Source organism: Vipera ursinii (genome assembly GCF_947247035.1).
Source record: "Vipera ursinii genome assembly, chromosome: 6".
Lineage (NCBI taxonomy): Eukaryota > Metazoa > Chordata > Lepidosauria > Squamata > Viperidae > Vipera > Vipera ursinii.
This window is the reverse complement of record NC_139515.1, coordinates 2,064,617-2,088,458: the sequence shown is the minus strand read 5'-3', so window position 1 is coordinate 2,088,458 and position 23,842 is coordinate 2,064,617. Positions and strand designations below refer to the sequence as shown.

The following is a 23,842-nucleotide window of genomic DNA, read 5'->3' as shown; positions in this document are numbered from 1 at the left end:
AGGAGGGGGTCAAACTATTCTCCAAAGCACCCGAAGGCAGGAGAAGAAGCAAAGGATGGAAACTAGTCAAGGAGAGAAGCAACTTGGAATTAAGAAGAAACTTCCTGACAGTGAGGACAATCAACCAGTGGAACAGTTTTGCCTTCGGAAATCGTGGGTGCTCTGTCACTGGAGATTTTTAAGAAGAAATTGGACAGTCACCTGTCTGAGATGCTATAGGTTCTCCTGCTTGAGCAGGGGGTTGGACTAGAAGACCTCCAAGGTCCCTTCCAGATTCTATTCTATTCTATTCTATTCTATTCTATTCTATTCTATTCTATTCTATTCTATTCTATTCTATTCTATTCTATTCTATTCTATTCTATTCTATTCTATTCTAAACAGAGCTGTGAAGACCAAATGCTGAAAATTTGGAAGAGGTCAGGACCTTCCAAGTCAAGACAGCCTCTTGGAGCATGGCGTCCTCGCTTACCTTGGGGCATGGTTCACAAGTAATTTTCCTGCACACCAACTTGTAGGCCAGAAAGAGTTCCTGTCGGGTGGTACACTGGCACGTGGTACACTCGTCCAGCAGCATCTGTTTCCCTGGCTGAAAAACGGAGAAGGCGTTTGCTATGTTAGACGGTCATTCCTATCACAAGAAACACCAAGAATGGAGCGTTCCACCACACCCTTTAGCAATAGCACTTAGACTTATATACCACATATAACCACATCAATATGAAGCTTCTAATTGGTCATCTCGACTGCCTCGTCGTAGACCTGTTTACAGAATTCTTATTTAAATTTGTTTTCCCCCACAATACTCAAAGCATTCTTGCTGGTTAGGATTTTGTCAAAATTAGTTACACTTAAGCATTGGAGTCTTTTTTTTTCTCATACAAGCCACCCCAACACTTTTACATTTACTGTATTAAGTTAAGGCTGGCATAAGAGAATATTATTGGAAGAAGAGAAAATCAAGCAAAGCCTTTATATGGACTATAGAATTATAGAAATTAATTGTTATTGTTTTTTTTAAATACTAACCCAGACAACAGGCTGTTTACCAAATATTAATGTTAAAAATAAATAAAAGATATTAAAAAAAAAAAGAATTGCGGATTTTCACCTAATGCATTGATCTCAGTGGGTTTTGAAGAGGCCACATTCGTTTTTCAAGCAATGGGCCAGACTTTCAAATGATTTCGGTCAGGATCCATCTTATTTTTTCCCAGGGATATCAGAAGGAAGAGATAGATAGATAGATAGATAGATAGATAGATAGATAGATAGATAGATAGATAGATAGATAGATAGATAGATGGATGGATGGATGGATGGATGGATGGATGGATGGATGGATGGATGGATGGATGGATGGATGGATAGATAGATAGATAGATAGATAGATAGATAGATAGATAGATAGATAGATAGATAGATAGATAGATAGATAGAAAGATAGAATTAAAACAGGGGATCAGCTAGAATCTTACCGCGAGAACGGTGCCATTCAAGATGCAGCCATTCACAGGTTCTGCAAGAGAGAAGATGCATTTATTAGCATCTGAATTGGGACAGTGAAACTCTCAACAGGAACTCCATTCTTTAATGTTTCTTAATAATAATAACAGAGTTGGAAGGGAACTTGGAGGTCTTCTAGTCCAGCCCCCTGCTCAAGCAGGAGAATCTATACCATCTCAGACAGGTGATTGTCTAGCCTCTTCTTAAAAACCTCCAGTGATGGAGCACCCACGATTTCTAGAGGCAAGTTGTTCCACTGGTTAATTGTCCTCACTGTGAAAAAGTTTCTCCTTAGTTCTGTGTTGCTTCTCTCGTTGGTCAGTTTCCAACCATCGTTTCTCATCCTGCCCTCTGGTGCTTTGGAGAATTTGACCCCCTCTTCTTTGGGGCAGCCCCTCAAATACTGGAATAAATGTCTCCCCTGTTTCTTCTTTTCTTTAGACTGGCCAAGCCCAAGTCCCGCAGCCGTTCTTCGTATGTTTTAGTCTCTTTGCCTTTGATCATCTTAGTTGTTCTTCTCTGAATTTTTTCTAAATTTAGAGAATGACGCAAGAAGGCATTTCTGTTGGATGAGCCAGTTCTTACCACAGCGACAAGAGGGGCAGCATCCGGACCGCTGGTCACAGCGCATCTCTGTGGCAAAGGGGCAGCTGATTGGGTCTCTTAGTTGGCATGAGACATTCCTGGACTGGATAAAGACCTCCTCGTTCACACGGACACATTTTTTGATGACGCAGGGATCAGTCGGAGACGTCCACTCAGAGCCCACCTAGGAACATAAGACAACAGCAAGGTTTAGGCAGAACAGAGACCAACCTTTCTTTGTAACTCACTCGGGGAAGAGACACGTACGTAATTTTCCCTTCAGGTAGAACATGACTTTCTCCATCTCCAAGGAAGAGTGGAGTCAATAAGTGGAGTTATTGAGTGGAGTTGTGGGTGCTCCACCGCTGGGGGTTTTCAAGAGAAGATTGGACAGCCATTTGTCCGTGATGGTATAAGACTCCTGCGTTGAGCAGGGGGTTGGACTAGAAGACCTCCAAGGTCCCTCCCAGCCCTATGATTCTATGAACCTCTGGGACTGGGTGGTCTCCTCTTCCAGTCCGTGGAAGAAGATCAGAAAGGGAATGATAAAATGCTGCAGGTTCATGACTGAAGGTACAAAGGTACTGTCCATTATAATTCCACTGAACACATGAGCCAGCCTCTCCTGAAATCCCGGGCACAGTTCCTCCAGTGTGTAACCATGGAGGTTGCACCACATTGAAGAGCCACTTATAATTATTATTATTATTATTATTATTATTATTATTATTATTATTATTATTATTATTATTATTGTTGTTGTTGTTGTTGTTGTTGTTGTTGTTGTTATTGTTATTGTTGTTGTTATTGTTATTATTATTATTATAGAGTTGGAAGGGACCTTGGAGGTCTTTTACTCCAACCCCCTGCTCAGGCAGGAAACCCTATACCATTTCAGACAAATGGCTGTCCAGTGTCTTCTTAAAAACTTCCAGTGTTGGAGCATTCACCACGTCTGGAGGCAGGTTGTTCCACTGGTTAGTTGTTCTAACTGTCAGGAAGTTTCTCCTTAGTTCTAGGTTGCTTCTCTCCTTGACTAGTTTCCATCCGTTGCTTCTTGTCCTGCCTTCAGGTGCTTTGGAGAATAGCTTGACTCTCTCTTTGGGGCAGCCCCTGAGATACTGGAAGACTGCTATCATGTCCCCCCTGGTGCTTCTCTTCATTAAACTAGTCATCCCCAATTCCTGCAACTTCAAGGGGTGCCCCAACTGAAATGTTGAAACAAAGTGGTCCTTGAAGCTGCGTGCAGCTCTTACAATTCATGGCTTAAGTGCTCCTCTCCAACCAGTCTCCACCAGAAGGGAAGACCCACTGCACAAGAAGAGCAAAAAGGCCCATCCTCTCTCGCCACAACGCCTTACATTGTGCCAAACGACGTCTTCATCTCCTCGAGACCAAAGAGGTGTATCTTTACACATAGTTCGTAGACATTTCCCACAGCATGCCCCTTCTATGTTGACATATTTGTATCCCTGCAAAACATGGAAAGAACAACAAAAATCAAGAATGTGTAACTTTTCTCGCATGATACACACAGGTCGTCCCCAACTTACGATGGAGGCCACAAGGTCTGTTGCTCACAATGGTGAAGCGAACTTTGCCCCATTTTAATGACTATCCTTGCCAGGTTTCTTAAGTGCATCCCTGCAGTTGTTAAATTAGTAACAAATTAGTAACAAATTAGTAAAGTGAATCTCATTTCACCATTGGTTTGGGTCGTCAGAAGAGCACAAAAGAGGATCATGTGACCCCCAGGACACTGCATCCGTCACAAATGTGAGTCAGCTGTCAAGCAACCAAACGTAAATCACACAACCGCAGGGATGCCGTAAGTGTGAAAAATGCTCATAAATCACTTTTTCCAGTGCCGCTGTAACTTCGAACAGTCATAAAGAGAACTGTTGTATGTCAAGGACTAGCTGTATATACCTGGAAACTGCTTCCAGACTATTTTGTTACACATACCACACACATCCACAAAATAAGCTGGGGACCTCTGTTCTATCCCATGGTTGTATAAATGATTGTAAGTCCAGGATTCTCCGTATGTGATTCATACCCTTGAAAATCCTAACTACTCCCTCTCTTCCCCATTTCACAGTCGGAGGGCAAACGTCCCCCCAGGCCCGTGTGACACCTTCCGATCTTTGCAGCCCCAAATATTTTCCCAAGCAATCTTAAAATCTGGTACTGCTTATTAAAATGTTTGCTGCACTAACGTTGTAGTTTGTTCCCTTAACTCCCGTGGCTTTTCTTCTATTTCAGACTTCACAGATCTGTTTTACAGTTTTGGATTATTCCCGTAAGCCACCCAGAGAACGGTGGCATTTAAGGGAATATAAATATTATGAGCTATGGGGGAAAAAGGGAAAAAAAGCTTTTGCTGGGTCTTAATTAGAAGGACAAGGAGGTTCATCTAGAGCAGGGGTCTTCAAACTTGGCCCTTTTATGACTTGTGGACTTCAACTCCCAGAATTCCTCAGCCAGGCACGCTGGCTGAGGAATTCTGGGAGTTGAAGTCCACAAGTCATAAAAGGGCCAAGTTTGAAGACCCCTGATCTAGAGCCTTACATCAAAACTATTAAGGCCTTTTTTGTTTTTTTTTAATTGTGAACTTTATTGATTTACATGGCTCACTTTGCAAGATTTGTCAAGAGAGAGAGAGAGAGAGAGAGAGAGAGAGATGTAAATCGTATTGACTTAATTGTGGCAAGTATCAGCAACTCAGAATGCTTGTGGCAAACCGGTTCCCAGCAAAATCAGAGCCTGACCAATGTAATTAAATCTGGGGCGAGTAGCCTAAATTCCCAAAACCTTCCTCGGAATCAGGAGTTGATTGGGGTGGGCGGGCTGAAGGCTAAAGCCCATGGAGAACGGTTGTGTATGTCAGCAGAAGGCAAGACAAGAAACCATGGATGGAAACTAATCAAGGAGAGAAGCGTCCTGGAAATTTCCTGGCAGTTAGAATGCTTAACCAGTGGAACAGCTTGCCACCAGAAGTTGTGGGTGCTCCAACACTGCAGGCTTTTAAGAAAAAACTGGACCGCCATGTGTCCATAGGGCAGGGGTAGGCAACCTTGGCTCTTTTTTAACTTGTGGACTTCAACTCCCAGAATTCCTGAGCCAGCAGGACCTCCGGTATAGGGTTCTCCTGCTTGCGCAGGGGGCTGGACTAGAAGACCTCCAAGGCCCCTTCCATCTCTGTTATTCTGAAATGCGGGTTCTGCTGTTAGCCATTCTAAGCTTGGAACACACTGCACGCCTGTAGCATTTAATTAATTTGTATTTAAATTAATTAACTTGTGTCTGTTTTCATTATTTTTTTACAAATATGCAGCTGGCTATGTCAGGACTTGAACTCACAGTCTACTGCTTTCTAGGCTGGTGCCTTAACCACTAGGCCAAGCTAACAGCTGAATGGCCGCTGTGGTTTTATGCATCTTGATTTTCTCAACATTCACTCTCTGTTTTTAGTATTGACAAGGCCAAAAGGCTGCTGTATAAATCTGAAAAGAAACTTGAGTATTATATTTATTTTCTAATATTTGTAGTAGTAAGCAGAGTTGGGTGCCCTGCTACAGAACGCCAAGTATAAATTTATAAAACAAAAAAAGTGCATTTTAGGCATATTAAGAGATCCTTGGTGGAGCAGTGGGCTAATGCCTCCTTAAGTAACACCAGCTGCCTGCAATTAGTGCAGGTTCGAGTCCCACCAGGCTCAAGGTTGACTCAGCCTTCCATCCTTCCGAGGTAGGTAAAATGAGGACCCAGATTGTTGGGGGCAATTAAGCTGACTTTGTAATAATGCCGCTTGGGGTGTGTGTGAAAGCCCTAACAAGCAGGCATATACATAGAATGGCTACTGCTAAGCTTGTAAGCCGCCCTGAGTCTTCGGAGAAGGGCGGGATATAAATGGAATTAAAATAAAATAAAAAATAAATAAAAATATTGTCCAATAGGCCATTTTCACATTGATTGAAAAGTTTTAGAATGGTTTCCACTGACTTCTCAAATCTTGTGAATTACATGCAGATTAACATTTCTCTCTCTCTCAAATATACAGGTTATATGGAATGTAAATAGGCAATACAATCATGTTAGTTCATCGGCCACCAACCGTGAAATCAAGATATAATTTTAATCCATGGATTAAGCGTGTTCAGTGTTGATTTGATTCTGCTCAGTACAATACCAATCATCCTGCATTCAATAAAAAATGTGAAAAGCACGTGCCACTTAATAACGCTGCCTCTGATCCTTGATAGAAAGATCATATTCAAAGGAGAACATTTTTTCCTTATTTTCTGAAGCAGAAACAAAATGCCTGAGAAATGAATGCTTTCAACTAGTGGCAAACGCAATCCCGCTTTTTGATTACCGCTTGTAGCAATTACCCAATCATCCAAAACAGGGGACATGTTCTTGTTATGTTTTGGAAGGATATCCCACTTTTTTTTTTTTTCCAGAGCCTTAAGTCCTTCCCGATGTGACAATAAACGCATCTTATTCCAGATAGACCCAAATTCCCTGGGAAATCAGTAGCAACAGCGGCACCTCCTGACATATGAATTTCATCGCAGAAAATTGAGAGTCTTCTCCACTAAGGTCAGGTCAACGCAGATGAGAGAAGAAGTCACAGATCACAGAATAACAGAGGTGGAAGGGACCTTGGAGGTCCTCTAGTCCAACCCCCTGCTCAGGCAGGAAACCCTAAACCATTTCAGACAAGTGGCTGTCCAGTCTCTTCTTAAAGACTTCAAGTGTTGGAGCATTCACCGCTTCTGGAGGCAGGTGGTTCCACTGGTCAATTGTTCTGTCAGGAAGTTTCTCCTTAATTCCAGGTTGCTTCTCTCCTTGATTAGTTTCCATCTGTTGTTTCTTGTCTTGCCTTTTGGTACTTTGGAGAAAATTCCTGACCAGTGGAATGGCTTGCCTCTGGAAGCTATGAGTGCTCCATCACTGGAGGTTTTGAAAGAAGAGATTGGACTACCATTTTCCAGAATGGGGTAGGGCAGGGGTAGGCAACCTCGGCTCTTTTATGACTCATGGACTTCAACTCCCAGAATTCCTGAGTCAGCTGACTCAGGAATTCTGGGAGTTGAAGTCCATGAGTCATAAAAGAGCCGAGGTTGCCTACCCCTGGTGTACGGGCTCCTGCTTGAACAAAGGGTTGGACTAGAAGACCTCCAAAGTCTTTTCCAAAGCTATTTTCCATGTTTTAAACATCACATTTATCTGAGGCAGGAGCTATCACTAAGACCATGTTTACGCCAAAATAAGATCATCAAACTTTAGATCAAAAAGTGCACAGACCAGGTGTTCCCACTATTAAACATGCCAGCTCTGCTTCACAACAGTTGCTAGGCTTACTGTTTCATGTTCCAAAGCTTTCAGCGTCGTGAAATATGGCCCTTAAAAATAGGATTTTTCACATGCTCTTAAAATCCCATCTTCCTGAAATTTTTTATGGATTCTAATAATAAGCCCCTTCTACATTCACGTTGAACACCTGGGGAAGAACTCAACTTTACGACTTCAAAAGAAAAACCGTCAGCGTGAAATATTGTGGATTGTGCTCTGTTTTTACGATTGGCATCACCAACGTTTCTGACTTTCCCCCATCTTGCACATTATCGGCCGCTGGGACGGGATTAAAATGCGTACAGCTGAAATTCAGGAAGAAAAGAATTGATTTTATTGGTTTATGCTTTGTCAGTTGTGATATGAACAACCCTGCTCCGGTTTTTGGGTACGAAGGAGCAAAATTGCGTGTGACAATTTTGCTCAACTGCTCCTTTGTCCCGTTGCAAATTAGTCTCAGATTCTGGGCTTGTCTTTCACACACACACACACACACACACACACCACTCTACTTCCCGGTGTCCCTATCTCCAAAAATCTCAGGAAGACTGAATTCTGTTGTATGTCCATTTTCATATCTGCATTGCGTAAATGATCTAGTTACGTCATGTGTCAATGACCCTTCCAACTCTGTTGTTCTAAATTCTGAATTCTAACGGGTTTTTTCTTCATTTTTTCCATACATACGATAGCAATTTTTCAACCAACGTGCTGTCTGAGTTTACATGCTAATACATATTTAATTCCTAATTCTTTCTTCTTTACTCCAGCCAATGGTAAAATAAGTCCCAGGTTTGATAATAATCCGATTCTTCTTTTTCTTTCAGTCTCATAGTCCATCTATCCATCTCTGCGCATTTTAGTATTTTTTTTTTAAAATTCTTCTGAATTCTAAAGTTGTGGGTGCTCCATGGCTGGAGGTTTTTAAGAAGAGACTGGACAGCCACTTGTCACAGGTTGTATAGGGCAGGGGTCCCCAACCTATGGGCTGCAGCCCACTACCAGGCCGTGGCCTCTTGGCCAGCAGGCTGTGGAAATGGCTGGCTGATGTCCTCGCACATGCACACACACTGCCTCCCACTTGTGCTACCACCCGTGGTCCCATTTGCACGTGCATGTGGGCGCAAACGGGGCTGCTAGTGCCAGCCATTTGCGCATGTGCATGGTGCCAGAATGTGCCGCCTGTGCGAACGGGGCTGCTAGTGCCGCACCGGTGCACGCGGCCCCGTTCGTGCGCACGCGTCCACCAATTTGTAAGTCTCCTAGGAGCTAATTTCATGTCTATGGCTTTGTAGCAACCGCAGTGCCGGTTGTCCTTGATTTACAACATAAGGCACTGAGAAAAGTGACTTGTGACCGTTTCTCACACAACCGTTGCAGCATCCCCAGGGTCAACAAGCAAACTCAAAGGGGGGGGGAGCCAGATTAACCGAACAGCTATGTTGCTAACTTAATAACTGCAGCAATTCCTTTAACAACGGTGTCAAGAAAGGTCACACAATGGGGCAAAACTCACTTAGCACATGTCTCGCTTAGCAACATAAATCCTCGGCTCCATTCTGGTCGTAAGTCGAGGAAAATCGGTGTATAGATTTACTAGCCCTAGGATTTCCTGGTCTTCAAGGACTAACCAGTTCTTTGAAGACCATCCAAGGCTATCCCTGTGTCCCCCACGGCCCCCACCCCGCTTTTACCCTGGCAGAGTCCAACTAGATAAAAGCCCTTATTCTATTCTAAAAAATATTTGGGAACTTTACATACCGCCGGACAGGACCTACTACATCCTTTATCGAGACATTCTGTAATTCGTAGTCCTGTAACAGCATCTTTCATGTCGGTGCAAGAACACTCCTTACATCCTTCGTCCCAAGTCGTCCCAAGGGGATAGACAATGTTGCGGTGTACACACACCTGTCAATAATGAGAAAGAGTTCCACTTCATTGCCTGGACTTCTTGCTGCGGCATGCTTGGCTTCAACCGTCCTTGAATTATTAGGTTAAATGGGCAATAATGGCCATGACTTTAAATAGGCTCTGTTTAAATGGGCTGGTCCTTCCCATCCATGGGAAACAATTTCTAAAAGGCTTTACCTCGTGGAAGACCAAGTTGACAGGTGAAAATCCAATTAAACTGATTGAGGGGACTGGAGGCTAAAACATACGAAGAACGGTTGCTGGAATTGGGTAAGTCTTAGTTTAATGAAGAGAAGGATTAAGGGTGACAGGATAGCAGCCTTCCAGTATCTCAGGGGCTGCCCCAAAGAAGAGGGAGTCAAGCTATTCTCCAAAGCACCTGAAGGCAGGACAAGAAGCAACAGATGCAAACTAGTCAAGGAGAGAAGAAACCTGGAACTAAGGAGAAACTTCCTGACAGTTAGAACAACTAACCAGTGGAACAACCTGCCTCCAGAAGCGATGAATGCTCCAACACTGGAACTTTTTAAGAAGAGGCTAGACAGCCATTTGTCTGAAATGGTCTAGGATTTCCTGCATGGGCAGGGGGTTGGACTAGAAGACCTCCAAGGTCCCTTCCAACTCTATTACTACTACTACTACTACTACTACTACTACTACTACTACTACTACTATTATTGCCAAAAGCCACAGGAATCTTCTCAACTAACAGTTGCTTGGAATTAGACAAGGTTCAGCATTAATCAAGGAGGTCGAACTTAGTTATCTTGTGGCTACCTGGGTATTCTAAGCTGATCCCTCTTTTGATTCCACCCGCAGGTTTTGCCACTCCTCCTAAACCAGGGGCAGGCAACCTTGGCTCTTTTATGACTCGTGGACTTCAACTCCCAGAATTCCTGAGCCAGCCATGCTGAGGGAAAAGGGAGAGGTTTCCAAGCTGAGCCAGGCTGGCTCAGGAATTCTGGGAGTTGAAGTCCACGAGTCATAAAGGAGCCAAGGTTGCCTACCCCTGGTCTAGACCTAGGCCGCTCTATAACTCGTGGACTTCAATTCCCAGAATTCCTCAGCCAGCCACGCTGAGGGAAAAGGGAGAGGTTTCCAAGCTGAGCCATGCTGGCTCAGGAATTCTGGAAGTTAAAGTCCACAAGTCATAAAAGAGCCAAGGTGGCCTATCCCTGTCCTAATCCTAAGGACTTTAAAACAACAAAGTCATCCCTTATACGATTGTCACTAGTTTGCCTCACAAACCTATCAGATAAGTTTATGGTCTTGAAGAAACCTCCATATTCAGAGGGAGCATACCCCATCATGTGCTCATGGTGCAATGTTCTGGCTTCCCACTTTGATCCAGCAAGGCAGTGGGTTATGATGTTAGAGAGGTCTGCGCTTGAATGTTGTAAGACCAGGGGTCTTCAAACTTGGCCTTTTTAGGACTTGTGGACCAACTCCCAGAATTCCTCAGCCAGCGTCCCTAGATGAGGAATTCTAGGAGTTGAAGTCCACAAGTCATAAAAGAGCCAAGGTTGCCTACCCCTGGGAAGGACTAGAGTGGATGGTTTGGTTTCAGCTATACCTGATCAGGAATGCACGTGGTAGATGTACAGCCACAGTCGTTTGTGACAGAGGATGAGAGATAGCCTGGCGGGCAGGTCACCGTTGAATTGGTACAGCTACAGACACATTGGAATTCATCACAGCACTGAGTCTTCACCAAAAGCGGTTTGCGGTGTGGTGGGCAGAACGCGGTGTGCTGTGGCTTACACGTTTCCTTTTTGCAGACTGCCAATCAAATCAGAAAACCCAAATAATTTGCAGCAGAGCTTCTGCCCCCCCTCCCCCGCCACATTATAGGTAGCGAGGGAATAAGACAAAATAGAAAACTTATAAGCAGACCCCAAATAGGGGAGTGATTAGGAAGCCGACCCAGCATCGAGTGGCTGAAAGGGTTATTACCGCAAGCGTAATCTGGCCGACATCCTCCGGGATTTGTCTGGATGAGTTGGAGACCATCTTCACAGTGAGGTATTGGAGGCAATTTGCAAGAGATCAGATCGCAGACTAAACACAGGGGAAAAACAAGAGAAATTAGCACCTGCAACAAACCACAGAACAGGATCCATTCAGAGCATCACACGCCTGTTGCCAATTGTGAAAAGATGGCTATCAACTATTTGCCTGGTGGTTGGATGGGCTCCGTACAAGAAAGACAGACTGATAAGATAGATAGATACTCTAGATAAAGGTGGATGGATGGATGGATGGATGGATGGATGGATGGATAAATAAGACAAATAGATTGATATGGGTAGGTAGATAGATGAATGGATGAATAAGACAGATAGATAGATATAGGTAGATAGATGGATGGATGGATGGATGGATGGATGGATGGATGGATAAATAAGGCAAATAGATATGCATAGGTAGATGGATAGATGGATGGATGAATAAGACAGATAGATATAGGTAGATGGATGGATGGATAGATGGATAGATAAGAGATAAATATGGGTAGGTAGATGGATAAATGGATGGATGAATAAGACAGATAGATATAGGTAGATGGATGGATGGATAAATAAGACCTATAGATATAGGTAGATGGATGGATGGATGGATGAATAAGACAGATAGATAGGTAGATGGATGGATGGATGGATGGATGAATGGATGGATGGATGGATGGATGGACTCTCCCACCCAACCTGAGCTGTCCATCCCATGCCATGAAATTGTCCATGCACCGAGATGGGGGTCTTCTGGAAGAGAAAGGGAGGGGCAGAAGAGGAGGTTTCGAGAGGGGCAGTGAGAAGGGATAGAAAGATTCTGCGCTGGCGGCTGGAGAGGAAGAAAGAGAAAGAGACAAAACATTTCTTTCTCTCTCTTTTTGGTATACATTTGATTAAAAGTTTTAAAAAGAAGATAAAAAAACTAACAAAGAAAAATGGAAAGTGAAAAAAAAGGGGACGGGGAAGAAAGGAAAGAGCAAAGGTAGAAAAAGAAATGATAAAAAAGAGAGAGACAGAAGCAGCAAATACAAGCATGACTGTAAAATTATCTCTTGCTATACGACTACAAAAGAGCTCTCTTTTCTCTATTGTCTAATACTTTTTAATCTTCAAAGCTTTAAATCTCTTCTAGAGGATGTTTTATTGATTATTGTTACACTTATTGGCCAATCCCTCTCACCACCGAGGCGACAGTTGCGTCCTCAACTTACAACCCATCACTTAGCCGCCATCTGAAGCTGCACCCTGAAAAAGCTGCTTATGTCCTTGATTGAAGTTCAGATCTATGACCCCCCCCGGTCACATGACTATATTTAGGCAGCTTGGCAACCAGCCAGCATTCCACAGTCATGAGACCCCACAATTCCCCCCCCCCGCCTCCCACAAACCAGCATTTACTTCTAGTTTCTGGCAAAAAGTGACCTACCGCATTCAAAAACTGGGCAGCACTGGTTGGAATTCCTTTGCAGTCTCGGAATCTCACAGGGACCACAGTCAATGGCTGAGATAGAGAGAAAGAAAGAGAGAGAGTGAAAGAGAGAGAGAGAGAGAGAGAGAAAGAGAAAGAGACACAGATAGAGAAAGAGAGAGACAGAGAAAGAGAGTGAAAGAGAGAGAGAGTGAGAGAGAGAGTGAAAGAGAGAGAAAGAGACAGAGAGAAAGAGAGACACAGAAAAAGACAGAGAGAAAGAGAGACAGAGAAAAAGAGGAAGAGAGGAAGAGAAAGAGAGAGAGTGAAAGAGAGAGAGAAAGAGACAGAGAGAAAGAGAGACACAGAGAAAGAGACACAGAGAAAGAGAGACACAGAGAAAGAGAAAGAGAGGAAGAGAAAGAGAGAGAGAGAGAGAGAGAGAGAGAGAGAGAGAGAGAGAGAGAGAGAGAGAGAGAGAAACATCAATATCCAAACAGGATGAACCAACTTCTAAGAATTCTCCGACATTATTTCCAGGTTTTTTTGTCAACGGGAATAATGTTGAAGAAACGGTGGCGGATAACATTGATCACATTGAGTTATCTCATATGGAACTCTCCCGTGGTGAGTTGTCCCATGGCACAACTCAAGGAGGTTTTAAAAGATGGTGTGGCTTACGTTTGGCTGTCGTACAAGGCTGTGGCACACAATTGATGGTCCTGTTCTCCAGGCACATGCAGATCTTGCAGGGGTCACTGGAAGGAATCCACGTTTCCAAGGGCTGTTGGGAAAAAAGAAGAAGAAGAAGAAGAAGAAGAAGAAGAAGAAGAAGAAGAAGAAGAAGAAGAAGAAGAAGAAGAAGAAGAAGAAGAAGAAGAAGAAGAGGAGGAGGAGGAGGAGGAGGAGGAGGAGAAGGAGAAGAAAGAGAAGGAGAAGGAGGAGGAGAAGAAAAAGAAGAAGAAGAAGAAGAAGAAGAAGAAGAAGAAGAAGAAGAAGAAGAAGAAGAAGAAGAAGAAGAAGAAGAAGAAGAGGAGGAGGAGGAGGAGGAGGAGGAGGAGGAGGAGGAGGAGGAGGAGAAAGAGAAGGAGAAGGAGGAGGAGAAGGAGAAGGAGAAGAAAAAGAAGAAGAAGAAGAAGAAGAAGAAGAAGAAGAAGAAGAAGAAGAAGAAGAAGAAGAAGAAGAAGAAGAAGAAGAAGAAGAAGAAGAAATAATGAATCTTTCTAATTGGTTTGGGTGCAAATGAAACCCACTGCCGAGGTACAAATAATTTTAGGGCCTCACCCCCTTTCCCCCCCCCTCCAAATTCACCAGCACGCTCCTAAAAATACTGGAAGAAAAGGGACGTGTTGCTTATTCATTAAATAAAGCATACCAAATATTGACTCAATAAGAGAAGTGAAGCCAGACCTTGGGAAAATTTCAGGAAGTATAGTGTTTCACATTATTCCTTGGTCATGCATTTTATAACAAAGGCACCCCGGCTTATTTTACACTAAAAACATTCCAGATTGCTCCCCGAACAAGTCCTTTCCTAAGAATATAGGCTGATGGTAAACAGACGCCGAACTACAGGCTGCAACTCCTTGGAGAGGCTACTAAAAAGCAATAAGTAACTCTGGAGAGCAATGGACACCAAGGTGTTCCACAGATGGAGCAAAAGGAGAGAAAGTATTTAAAAAAAGAGCCGAAGGCGGCTACTGCTCACCAACCAAAAGCTGGGATTTTCATTGATTTAGGATTTTCCCCCCAAATTCCATTTTTCAAAAGGTCCCTGGGATATAACATTTAAAGACAGTTCTCGACTATCCTTAGTCCAAAATTTATGTGGCTATAAGTCATAAGTATGAGTCATAAGTATGAGTCAGTTGCCAAGGCTCTGAATTTTGATCACATGACCATGGGGATGCTGCAACGGTACCTGTAAAAAAACACCCATGCGTCCCTTTTTTTCACTGCCATCGGTCACTAAATGAATCGCTGTAAGACGAGGACTACCAATGAAGTTGATGCGCCATTGGAGGGCACTGAAAAGATGGACTGGATCCCATGAGATCTAGAGCTTTACGTCTCTCTGCAGGTTTTTCATTTTCTCCGTGGATCCGGGCTGGGAAACGATGGCCCTCTTTAGGACTTGCAGACTTCCACTTCCCAGAATTCCTGAGCCAGCCGGCTCAGGAATTCTGGGAGTTGAAGTCCGCCAGTCCTAAAAAGGGCTGTCGTCTCCCCCATCACTGCAGTGGGCGATGGCGCAGGAGTAGGCGACCTTGGCTCTTTTGTGACTCCTGGACTTCAACTCCCAGAATTCTTGAGCCAGCCACCCTGAGGGGAAAGGGAGAGGCTTCCAAGCTGAGCCAGGCTGGCTCAGGAATTCTGGGAGTTGAAGTCCATGACTCGTGAGGGGGCCATAGTTTCCCCCCATGCTGGCTCAGGAATTCTGGGAGTTGAGGTCCATGACTCGTGAGGGGGCCATAGTTTCCCCCCATGCTGGCTTAGGAATTCTGGGAGTTGAGGTCCATGACTCGTGAGGGGGCCATAGTTTCCCCCCATGCTGGCTCAGGAATTCTGGGAGTTGAGGTCCATGACTCGTGAGGGGGCCATAGTTTCCCCCCATGCTGGCTCAGGAATTCTGGGAGTTGAGGTCCATGACTCGTGAGGGGGCCATAGTTTCCCCCCATGCTGGCTCAGGAATTCTGGGAGTTGAAGTCCATGACTCGTGAGGGGGCCATAGTTTCCCCCCATGCTGGCTCAGGAATTCTGGGAGTTGAGGTCCATGACTCGTGAGGGGGCCATAGTTTCCCCCCATGCTGGCTCAGGAATTCTGGGAGTTGAGGTCCATGACTCGTGAGGGGGCCATAGTTTCCCCCCATGCTGGCTCAGGAATTCTGGGAGTTGAGGTCCATGACTCGTGAGGGGGCCATAGTTTCCCCCCATGCTGGCTTAGGAATTCTGGGAGTTGATGTCCACGAGTCATAAAAAAAGAGCCCAGGTGATGAGAGTCAGGAGGGGAAGCCTCACCTGATGGCGACCTCCATCTTCACCGATGCATTGGGAGCAGATGTCTTCGTGCACGCAGGTGCCATCCAGGACGACCTCTCCCGGTGGGCAGAAGCAGCCCTCGGTGGCATAGTCCGTGCAGATTTGCATGTTGGTCCCGTTCTCACAGTGCTTTGTGCACCCTTTCTGGCAGGGCTGGTAGACCAGAGAGGCTGGGCAGGGCATGGCTGCAGAGGTCAAACACACAAAGAAAGTCACACAAAGTCCCTTGGGACCGGCCCTGGCAGGCTGTAAATCAGTCAGAAAGGGATCAAGGTAAAAAAGGTGCTAAAAATAAACAACCTCTAATCTAAGCTGGATGCTTGAAGAGGCTGGGAGGAAGCAGGAGAAGAAGAAGAAAAAAACATCTAATTTGGCTAAGTACAATTCTTGCCAACAGTAAGAAATGCCAAGAATGTCATTTCACATTTTGACTGTGAGGCTCTGCTGAGCAAATTCGAAATTGAAGCACAAAAGAAGGAGTATTTAAAGGAATAGAACAGAACAGAACAGAACAGAACAGAACAGAATAGAATTGAATAGAATAGAATAGAATAGAATGCTATTCTATATTCTATTCTACATTCTGTTCTATTCTATTCTATTCTATATTCTATTCTATATTCTACTCTACTCTATTCTGTTCTATTTTCTATTCTATTCTATTCTATTCTTTCTATTCTATATTCTATTCTATTCTATTCTATTCTATTCTATTCTATTCTATTCTATTCTATTCTATTCTATTTTCTATTCTGTTCTATTCTATTCTATTCTATTCTATTCTATTCTTCTATATTCTATTCTATTCTATTCTATTCTATTCTATTCTATTCTATTCTATTCTATTCTATATTCTATTCTATTCTATTCTATTCTATTCTATTCTATTCTATTCTATTCTATTCTATTCTATTCTATTCTATTCTATTCTATTCTATTCTACTATATTCTGTTCTCAGAAGATTATCTAAAGAAACAACCAGTACCTAAATCCAAATTCAGAATTTTTATTTTTATTTTTATTTTTAAAAAGAATCAGTGCAGGTAATCCTCGATTTATGACCACAGTGGAGCCCAAAATTTATGTTGCTAAGCGAAACAGCTGTTAAGCGAGCTTTGCCCCCTTTTGCGACCATTCTCCTATATTAACAAATCTCAGCTGGAGCCTCCCATGCTGCAATGCTGGCTAAAGAATGCGTAATAACGCAGTGAATGCAGTTTTTCACCTGTTCGGCTTTTTAAACCCCTTTGCAAATCGGTGTGGAAGCCTTCCAAATGAGGGTGAGATTGGGGGAAAAAAAGATGCACTGGTTTCCCAACATCCAGAATTATTTAGGCTGGTTTGGTTTTTAAAAGCCAGAGAGAATTTCTCCAAGAAACTGGATACAAATTCAGGTTTGGGTTTGAATTATTTTTTTCCCCATTTAGCCTTGACGTAAATTGCTTTTAAGTACCCATGGAAGGAAATGTTTCACATCGCTTTAAATCCCGGAGCTATTTTTTATTATCTGATTAGAGTGTGAACAATGGTTGGAATGACAGGGCCTAAATTGGATAGAGCGTTAACGGCTTAGGTTGGCAGATGGACTGGAATGAAGCTGGAAGGGACCCTGGAGGTCTTCTAGTCCAGCCCCCTGCTTAAGCAGGAGAAAACGACCTGCTTTCTTATTTAACTTGCGATGACCCTGTAAGGAAATTAAAGGCAGTGCAAAAAAAAACCAAACAAACAGAGGTGACCTTCTTATCGGAAGGAACGAAAATCTCACCGCAGAAATCTGGCGTCCTCCAGTCCACGCAAACCCCGTGTACTTTGCACAGGTGGGCGTAGGAGGCCACAATCTCGCACACTTCCTCCCCAAAGCAGTTGTTTTCTTCGCAGGTTGCGTAGAACGTGTTGGGAGGGATGAGCTGATGGCACTCGTAAAACAGGTTGGAAAGCAGGACGCTGCAGCGGGCCGTTGCGTGCTCCACGCAAACCTCAGCCGTTCTCTCCCTGCAAACCCTTCCTGGCTCCTGAATGGTCCAGTCCTGGATGAAGCCACTGATGTCCCGAGTGATGGAGTCGTTCTTTAAGAGCAGGTCATTCCCGCTGTTTTGGTCACACACACCTGAAGGAAAGAGGCCGGAAAGGGATTAAGGAACCGCACCGGTCCTTCGTACGGAAAAAGCGTCTTCTGCTCACAGGGACAGAGAAGAAACCCATCCAGACTGTTTGCTAAACTACCCAACCTGTTTAGCCTCTTCCTTGCACCGCTACGGATGATGATGATGATGATGATGATGATGATGATGATAATAATAATAATAATAATAATAATAATAATAATAATAATAATAATAATAAGAAGAAGAAGAAGAAGAAGAAGAAGAAGAAGAAGAAGAAGAAGAAGAAGAAGAAGAAGAAGAAGAAGAAGAAGAACTCAGTCTGAACATTGGGCTGACAGTGTAATAATAATAATGAGGAGGAGGAGGAGGAGGAGGAGGAGAAGAAGAAGATGACAAACCCAATCTGAACATTGGGCTGACTGAGTTGTTGTTGTTGTTACTGTTGTTGTTGTTATTATTATTATTATTATTATTATTATTATTATTATTATTATTATTATTATTATTATTATTATTATTATTAAACTTCTGGTGGCAAGCTGTTCCACTAGTTAATTGTTCTAACTGTCAGGAAAGTCCTCCTTAGTTCCAGGTTGCTTCTCTCCTTGGTTAGTTTCCATCCATTGATTCTTGTCTGGCCTTCAGGTGTTTTGGAGAACAACTTGACTGCCTTTTCTTTGGGGCAGCCCCTGAGAGATTGGAAGACTGCTATCATGTCACCCCTGGTCCTTCTCTTCATTAAACTAGACCTTCCCAATTCCAGCAATCATTCCTTGTATGTTTTAGCCTCCAGTCCCCTAATCATCTTTGTTGCTCTTCTCTGCCCTCTTTCTTTCCAGAGTCTCAATGTCTTGTGGCGACCAAAACTAGACACAATATTCCAAGTGTGGTCTTACCAAAGCATTATAGAGACAGAATGCATTTAACAGAGATCCTTTATGTCAAGATTTACTATAGAGATGTTAGTGTTCAAGACGCCTGGGTAATCACTAAAAAAATCTGAAACGGCCCTTCAGGAGTGAATGTTCTAACGTACCACACAGTCCATACATCTTGGAGGCAAAGCTCTTTGGGCTAAGCTGTAACGTGAACTCATTGTTGCTTGGTGTGAAGGCCAGGGTGTGGTTCTGCTGCAAAAACCTGACTTCGTGCATTATTGTCCCGTAGATGTTGACTTCCACTTGACTATTGCTGAAGGGGGGAGTAACAGCCACGCCATTCACGCTCACCTGTGTTGAAAAGTGGGATAAAGAAGAGTTAAGCCACAGAAATCAAACACAGCAACTGTTCTGTACCAGCCTGCTACCGGCCCTGCAGCAAAAGCAGGGACGACCCCTTTACAAACGGCAAGAGGCTGGAATAAAGCCTGCCAAATTTATTCACATAAAACAGAGCAAGACAAGACACCAACCATAAAACACGAGCTAAGAAGCAGGAACAATCCAAGCGGTTGCCTTCAGCAAACCAGCCCTCCCACACATTCTCCTTAAATACAGTTCAGGGCGTGGCCTCTCTGTGCCTCCTTCCGAGGTGCCCCATTGCCTCCCTCTGTTTACTCCTGACTGACTGCCTCCTGCGTCGGGCGTCCTTGAACAGGGCCAGCGGTGGGTCATCTTCATCCACGCTGTCAGGCTCACACAGCTGGGTCTCCGTGGTGACCAAGTGGGAGGGGCCTGGCTGAGGGCTCTCATCAGCAAGATCTTCAACCCCCTCAGCAAGGTCTTCAACACCTCCCTCCTCCTCTGAGTCGTCCGACCCAACTGCCGAACCCACAGGCTAACCCTGAATCACAACAGCAACCTGGAAGCAACAGGGATGTGAAGGGCAGCTAAATTCCACCATTGGGTTGAAAGCCAAGTACAGGAGCCCAAAGTTTCTGTGGCTAAGTGAGGTCCAGTGAGTTTCGTCCCATTTTACAACCTTTCTCGTCACCGTTGTTAAGTGAATCACTGCAGTTATTAAATTAGGAATACGGTTGTTAAGTGGATCTGGCTTTCCCCATTCCCCCTTTGCTTCTCAAAAGGTCACAAAAGGGGACCGTGTGATCCCGGGACGCCGCAACTGTCATAAATAGGAACCAGTTGCCAAGCCACTGAGTTTTGATCATGTGACCCCGGGGGATGCTGCAATGATTGTTAAGTGTGAAAAGCAGTCAAAAGTCGCTTTTTCCCCCCCGTGCCGTTGTAACTTTGAATGGTCACTCATCCAACCGCTGTAAGTTGAGGACTACAAGAGCATGCCTGAATGGAAAGTGGGCAACAAAACTCGTTTCCCCAGCTGGCAAAAGGAGGGCAGGTGAGACAAGGCCCCAAAGAAGGGGGAAAAATAAATCTTCTCTGGCATCGCTGTGGTGCCACGTTTGCAGCACACGAAACTTCTGGAGTGGCTACCGCTGTCTAGCGCAACCCACCACAATTAAATGGCAATCTGTTCCGAATTACCCTGTTTTTGTCCTGGAATTTGGGTTGTGTCCAGTTCCAGAGCACAGCCTGACAGCCTATTCCTTTTTATACGGAAAGAGGTTCGCTCTTGGGCATAAGGAACGATCACGGCAAACCGTGGTGGGGGTCTTTTTAGGACAGGGGTCCCCAACCCCCGGTCTATGGACCGGTACCGGGCCATGGCATGCCAGCAACCAGGCCGCACAAACAAGCAAAGCCCCATCTGCGGGATGCAGGCAGCACACAAAACCACACACCGTCCAGTCCGTGGCAAAACGTCTCTAGTCCTTGGCGCCCAAAAGGTTAGGGACCTCCGTTTTGAATACGATCTCTCTTTGAATCAGTCTGTAGCTCTCTGAAGGAATGACAGCCCTTTAGTGGTCTAAAACAGAGGTCCCCAACCTTTTTGGTTTGGGGGCCTGGGAAGTGAGGCAGGCACTGCTATGTGCCCGTGGGCATATGCAAATGGGCCACGCGCGAGCGCATGTGCAAGCGGGGCAGTGTGAGTGCCACAAATGGGGTGGTGCTAGTGTGGTGAGATGTTTGGCACGGAGTGGAACTAGTCCTGTTGGGATGTTTGGTGTGGGGTGGTGCTAGCGCCGAGGGACGCTTGCAGCAGCGCTTGTGTGAGTGTGGGGGTGAGTGCACACACGCACACACACATCCACTGGCCATCCCTTCACGCAGCCCATTGGCCAAGAGGTCACGGCCCACAGATTGGGGACCCCTGGTCTAAAAGGAAGCAGCTGAACGTCTTACATATCAAAAATAAATCTTGCCTTTCTAATCTCACGAACACGGATGGGACACTGGGAGCTCACGAAATGCAGATTGGAAACATGGACAGACATTCAAGCCAGGCATGCTGGTTTGTCGAGCGGGATCCTCAGTACCAACATGGTGACTATTTCCTTTCACTTCACTGACTTCAATTCACGTGTATTATTATTTTCTTTCTATCCTACCTTTGTTATTTTGATAAATAACTCAAGGCAGTGAATATACCTAATACTCGATGTCCCTGGGGTCCTCCAGGCCATGGTTATCCCAAAGATGCTTTTTTTCAGGAGGCAACTGGACTTTCTTTGTTTTTCCTTGAAGACATGTCGCTTCTCATCCAAGAAGCTTCTTCAGCTCTGACTGGATGGTGGGGGAATGGGAGGATTTATATTCCTAGTGGAAAGCTGGTCATTTGCACCACTCAGGTGACCCTGAGGACACAGGTAAAACTCCAAGTGGCCTCAACGACTCTCTAAAAGAAGGCAAATGACCAGCTCTCTTCAAGGAGCATAAATTCTTCCACTCCCCACCATCCAGTCAGAGCCAAAGAAACTTCTTGGAGGAGAAGTAAAGAGTCTTCAAAGAAAAACAAAGAAAGTCAAGTTGAGTTTTGAAAAAGCACCTTTGGGCTACCTAGTACTCCTTCCTCCTTCTACTTTCCCCACAACAAAAACCTTGAGACAATGACTGGCTCCCAACCACCCAGTTGGCTTTTTCAGGTGGGACTAGAACTCACCGCCCCCTGGTTTCTAGCGTGCTATCCGTCACCACGCTGAGCATCAAACCGGTTCTCCATTTATTTTGTCTTGAAATGAAATCCGCTGGGCATTTTAGCAACCCGTTATTGGCTGAATCGCCTCTCATTGGCCTCTTCGAATTAAATCAATATGCAAGGGAGCCACTCACTCCCCCTTTCTCTCCCCCCCCCCCGTCTCTTACCGTCATGTTGTTATAGAGCTGCAGAGAGAAGCCCTGATAGGTGACCTCAATGGCATTCATGCAGTTGACTTTGGGGGCCGAGCTGCAAGCTCCGTTGTGAAGTGTCACTTCAATGTCCTCCTCTTTGTCTTCAAACAAGGTGTAGGAACAGTTGCCCGTCAGCTTAAAATCCAGCCCATCGAAGGTGACAATGTGTCTGGTTGAACTTCCCATGCAGGTACCTACAAAGAGGAAGTTAAAAGGGGACCTTCAGAGGACCCTACTCATTTGTTACATACTCCTCTTCTTTTGCTCACACTTGTAAGGCAACAGGGGAACTTCAGCAATAACAACAACAACAACAACAACAACAACAATAATAATAATAATAATAATAATAATAATAATAATAATAATAATAATAATAATAATAGTTGGAAGGGACCTTGGAGGTCTTCTAGTCCAACCCCCTGCTCAGGTAAGAAACCCTCCACCATTTCAGACAAATGGTTGTCCAGTCTCTTCTTAGAAACTTCCAGTGTTGGAGCATTCACAGCTTCTGGAGGCAGGTTGTTCCACTGGTTAATTGTTCTAAGTGTCAGGAAATTCCTCCTTAGTTCCGGGTTGCTTCTCTCTTTGATCAGTTTCCATCCGTTGCTTCTTGTCCTGCCTTCGGGCACTTTGGAGAATAGCTTGACTCCCTCTTCTTTGGGGCAGCCCCTGAGATACTGGAACACTGCTCTCATGTCCCCCCTCGTCTTTTTCACAGAGTGGCAACCAAAACTGGATGCTGTATTCGAAGTGTGGCCTTACCAAGGCCTTGTAAAGTAGTATTAACACTTCACGTGATTTCGATTCTGTCCCTCTGTTGTTGACACCTAAGACTGCATTGGCTTTTTGGGGGGCAGCTGCAGGACACATTTTTGGGGGCTTGACGAGTTGATGTTTTCTCCAGTCAAAATTCCTGCTTTGAACATTTCACCCTAGAAACACGTAGTCAGTTGCTGGTTGACTACTCGTGATTATCTTCCAGCTCAACCAGCACCTTGCCGTCAAGCATGGAAGCAGAAAATCTTTGACCCGATAGCATCTAAGCTTCACCTCTCTAACCACCGTCCATGTGGCTGGATGGGTGAAATATATCATTTCACCACTTGTCTGAAAGGATAGGTCTCCAGCTTGAGCAGGGGGCTGGACTGGAAGACCTCTGAGGTCCCTCCCAGCTCTGTTCTATTCTGATTCTGACTTAAGAGATCAGCAAGCTGCGCTGGGCCACCGCTTGCCAACTGCTGCTCCACTCCATTCGTCTCTCTGCAGGATTCTGTTGTAGTATTGACTGAAATGTGGGGATATCTTTTAATGTCGGTAGCCTCAAATGGTGGCTTCTCACAACCTTCTCGGCGTTTCACTGGGAAGATGGCCCTTCCACCTGGCAGACGAAAGACTATTTATCCAAATGTAGCCGGCCGCGAGCTTTAGGGGAAAAAAACCACATCTGCCCTCGGTGAGTGAATATGTGTTCAATTAAGCCTTTGCTTTCTGCTATTTCTCTTCACGAAAGTTGCCTACGAAACACGCCCTTGCAGGCAGAAAGTAATTTACTTTCAGAGAAGGAGCCTTAAAGCCAACTTGGATTCCCTTAAATTGAGAAATGAAATGCCCCATTTGGCTCAACCAAACAGTGTAAAAAATTTTCACCCAGGGCTGAACGACGACGTCTCGAGAGCTCTCCTATTGCACCCCTTCCTACATCCACCACACCTCCGAAGGCAAAT

At 44.6% G+C, this 23,842-nt stretch overlaps 1 protein-coding gene across 1 annotated transcript in view; it reads right to left on the bottom strand.

The window, feature by feature from the left end:
* Window positions 1-23,842, bottom strand: part of LOC310642722 (von Willebrand factor-like) — a 131,763-nt gene that overhangs the window by 18,415 nt on the left and 89,506 nt on the right. Inside the window, 13 exon segments of the mRNA XM_083366609.1 lie at window positions 473-589; window positions 1,479-1,519; window positions 2,092-2,275; window positions 3,453-3,563; window positions 9,214-9,363; window positions 10,940-11,145; window positions 11,320-11,424; window positions 12,802-12,876; window positions 13,465-13,567; window positions 15,802-16,007; window positions 17,589-17,930; window positions 18,965-19,157; window positions 22,089-22,309. Of these exon segments, the coding sequence (XP_083222735.1) occupies window positions 473-589; window positions 1,479-1,519; window positions 2,092-2,275; window positions 3,453-3,563; window positions 9,214-9,363; window positions 10,940-11,145; window positions 11,320-11,424; window positions 12,802-12,876; window positions 13,465-13,567; window positions 15,802-16,007; window positions 17,589-17,930; window positions 18,965-19,157; window positions 22,089-22,309 (2,054 nt within the window).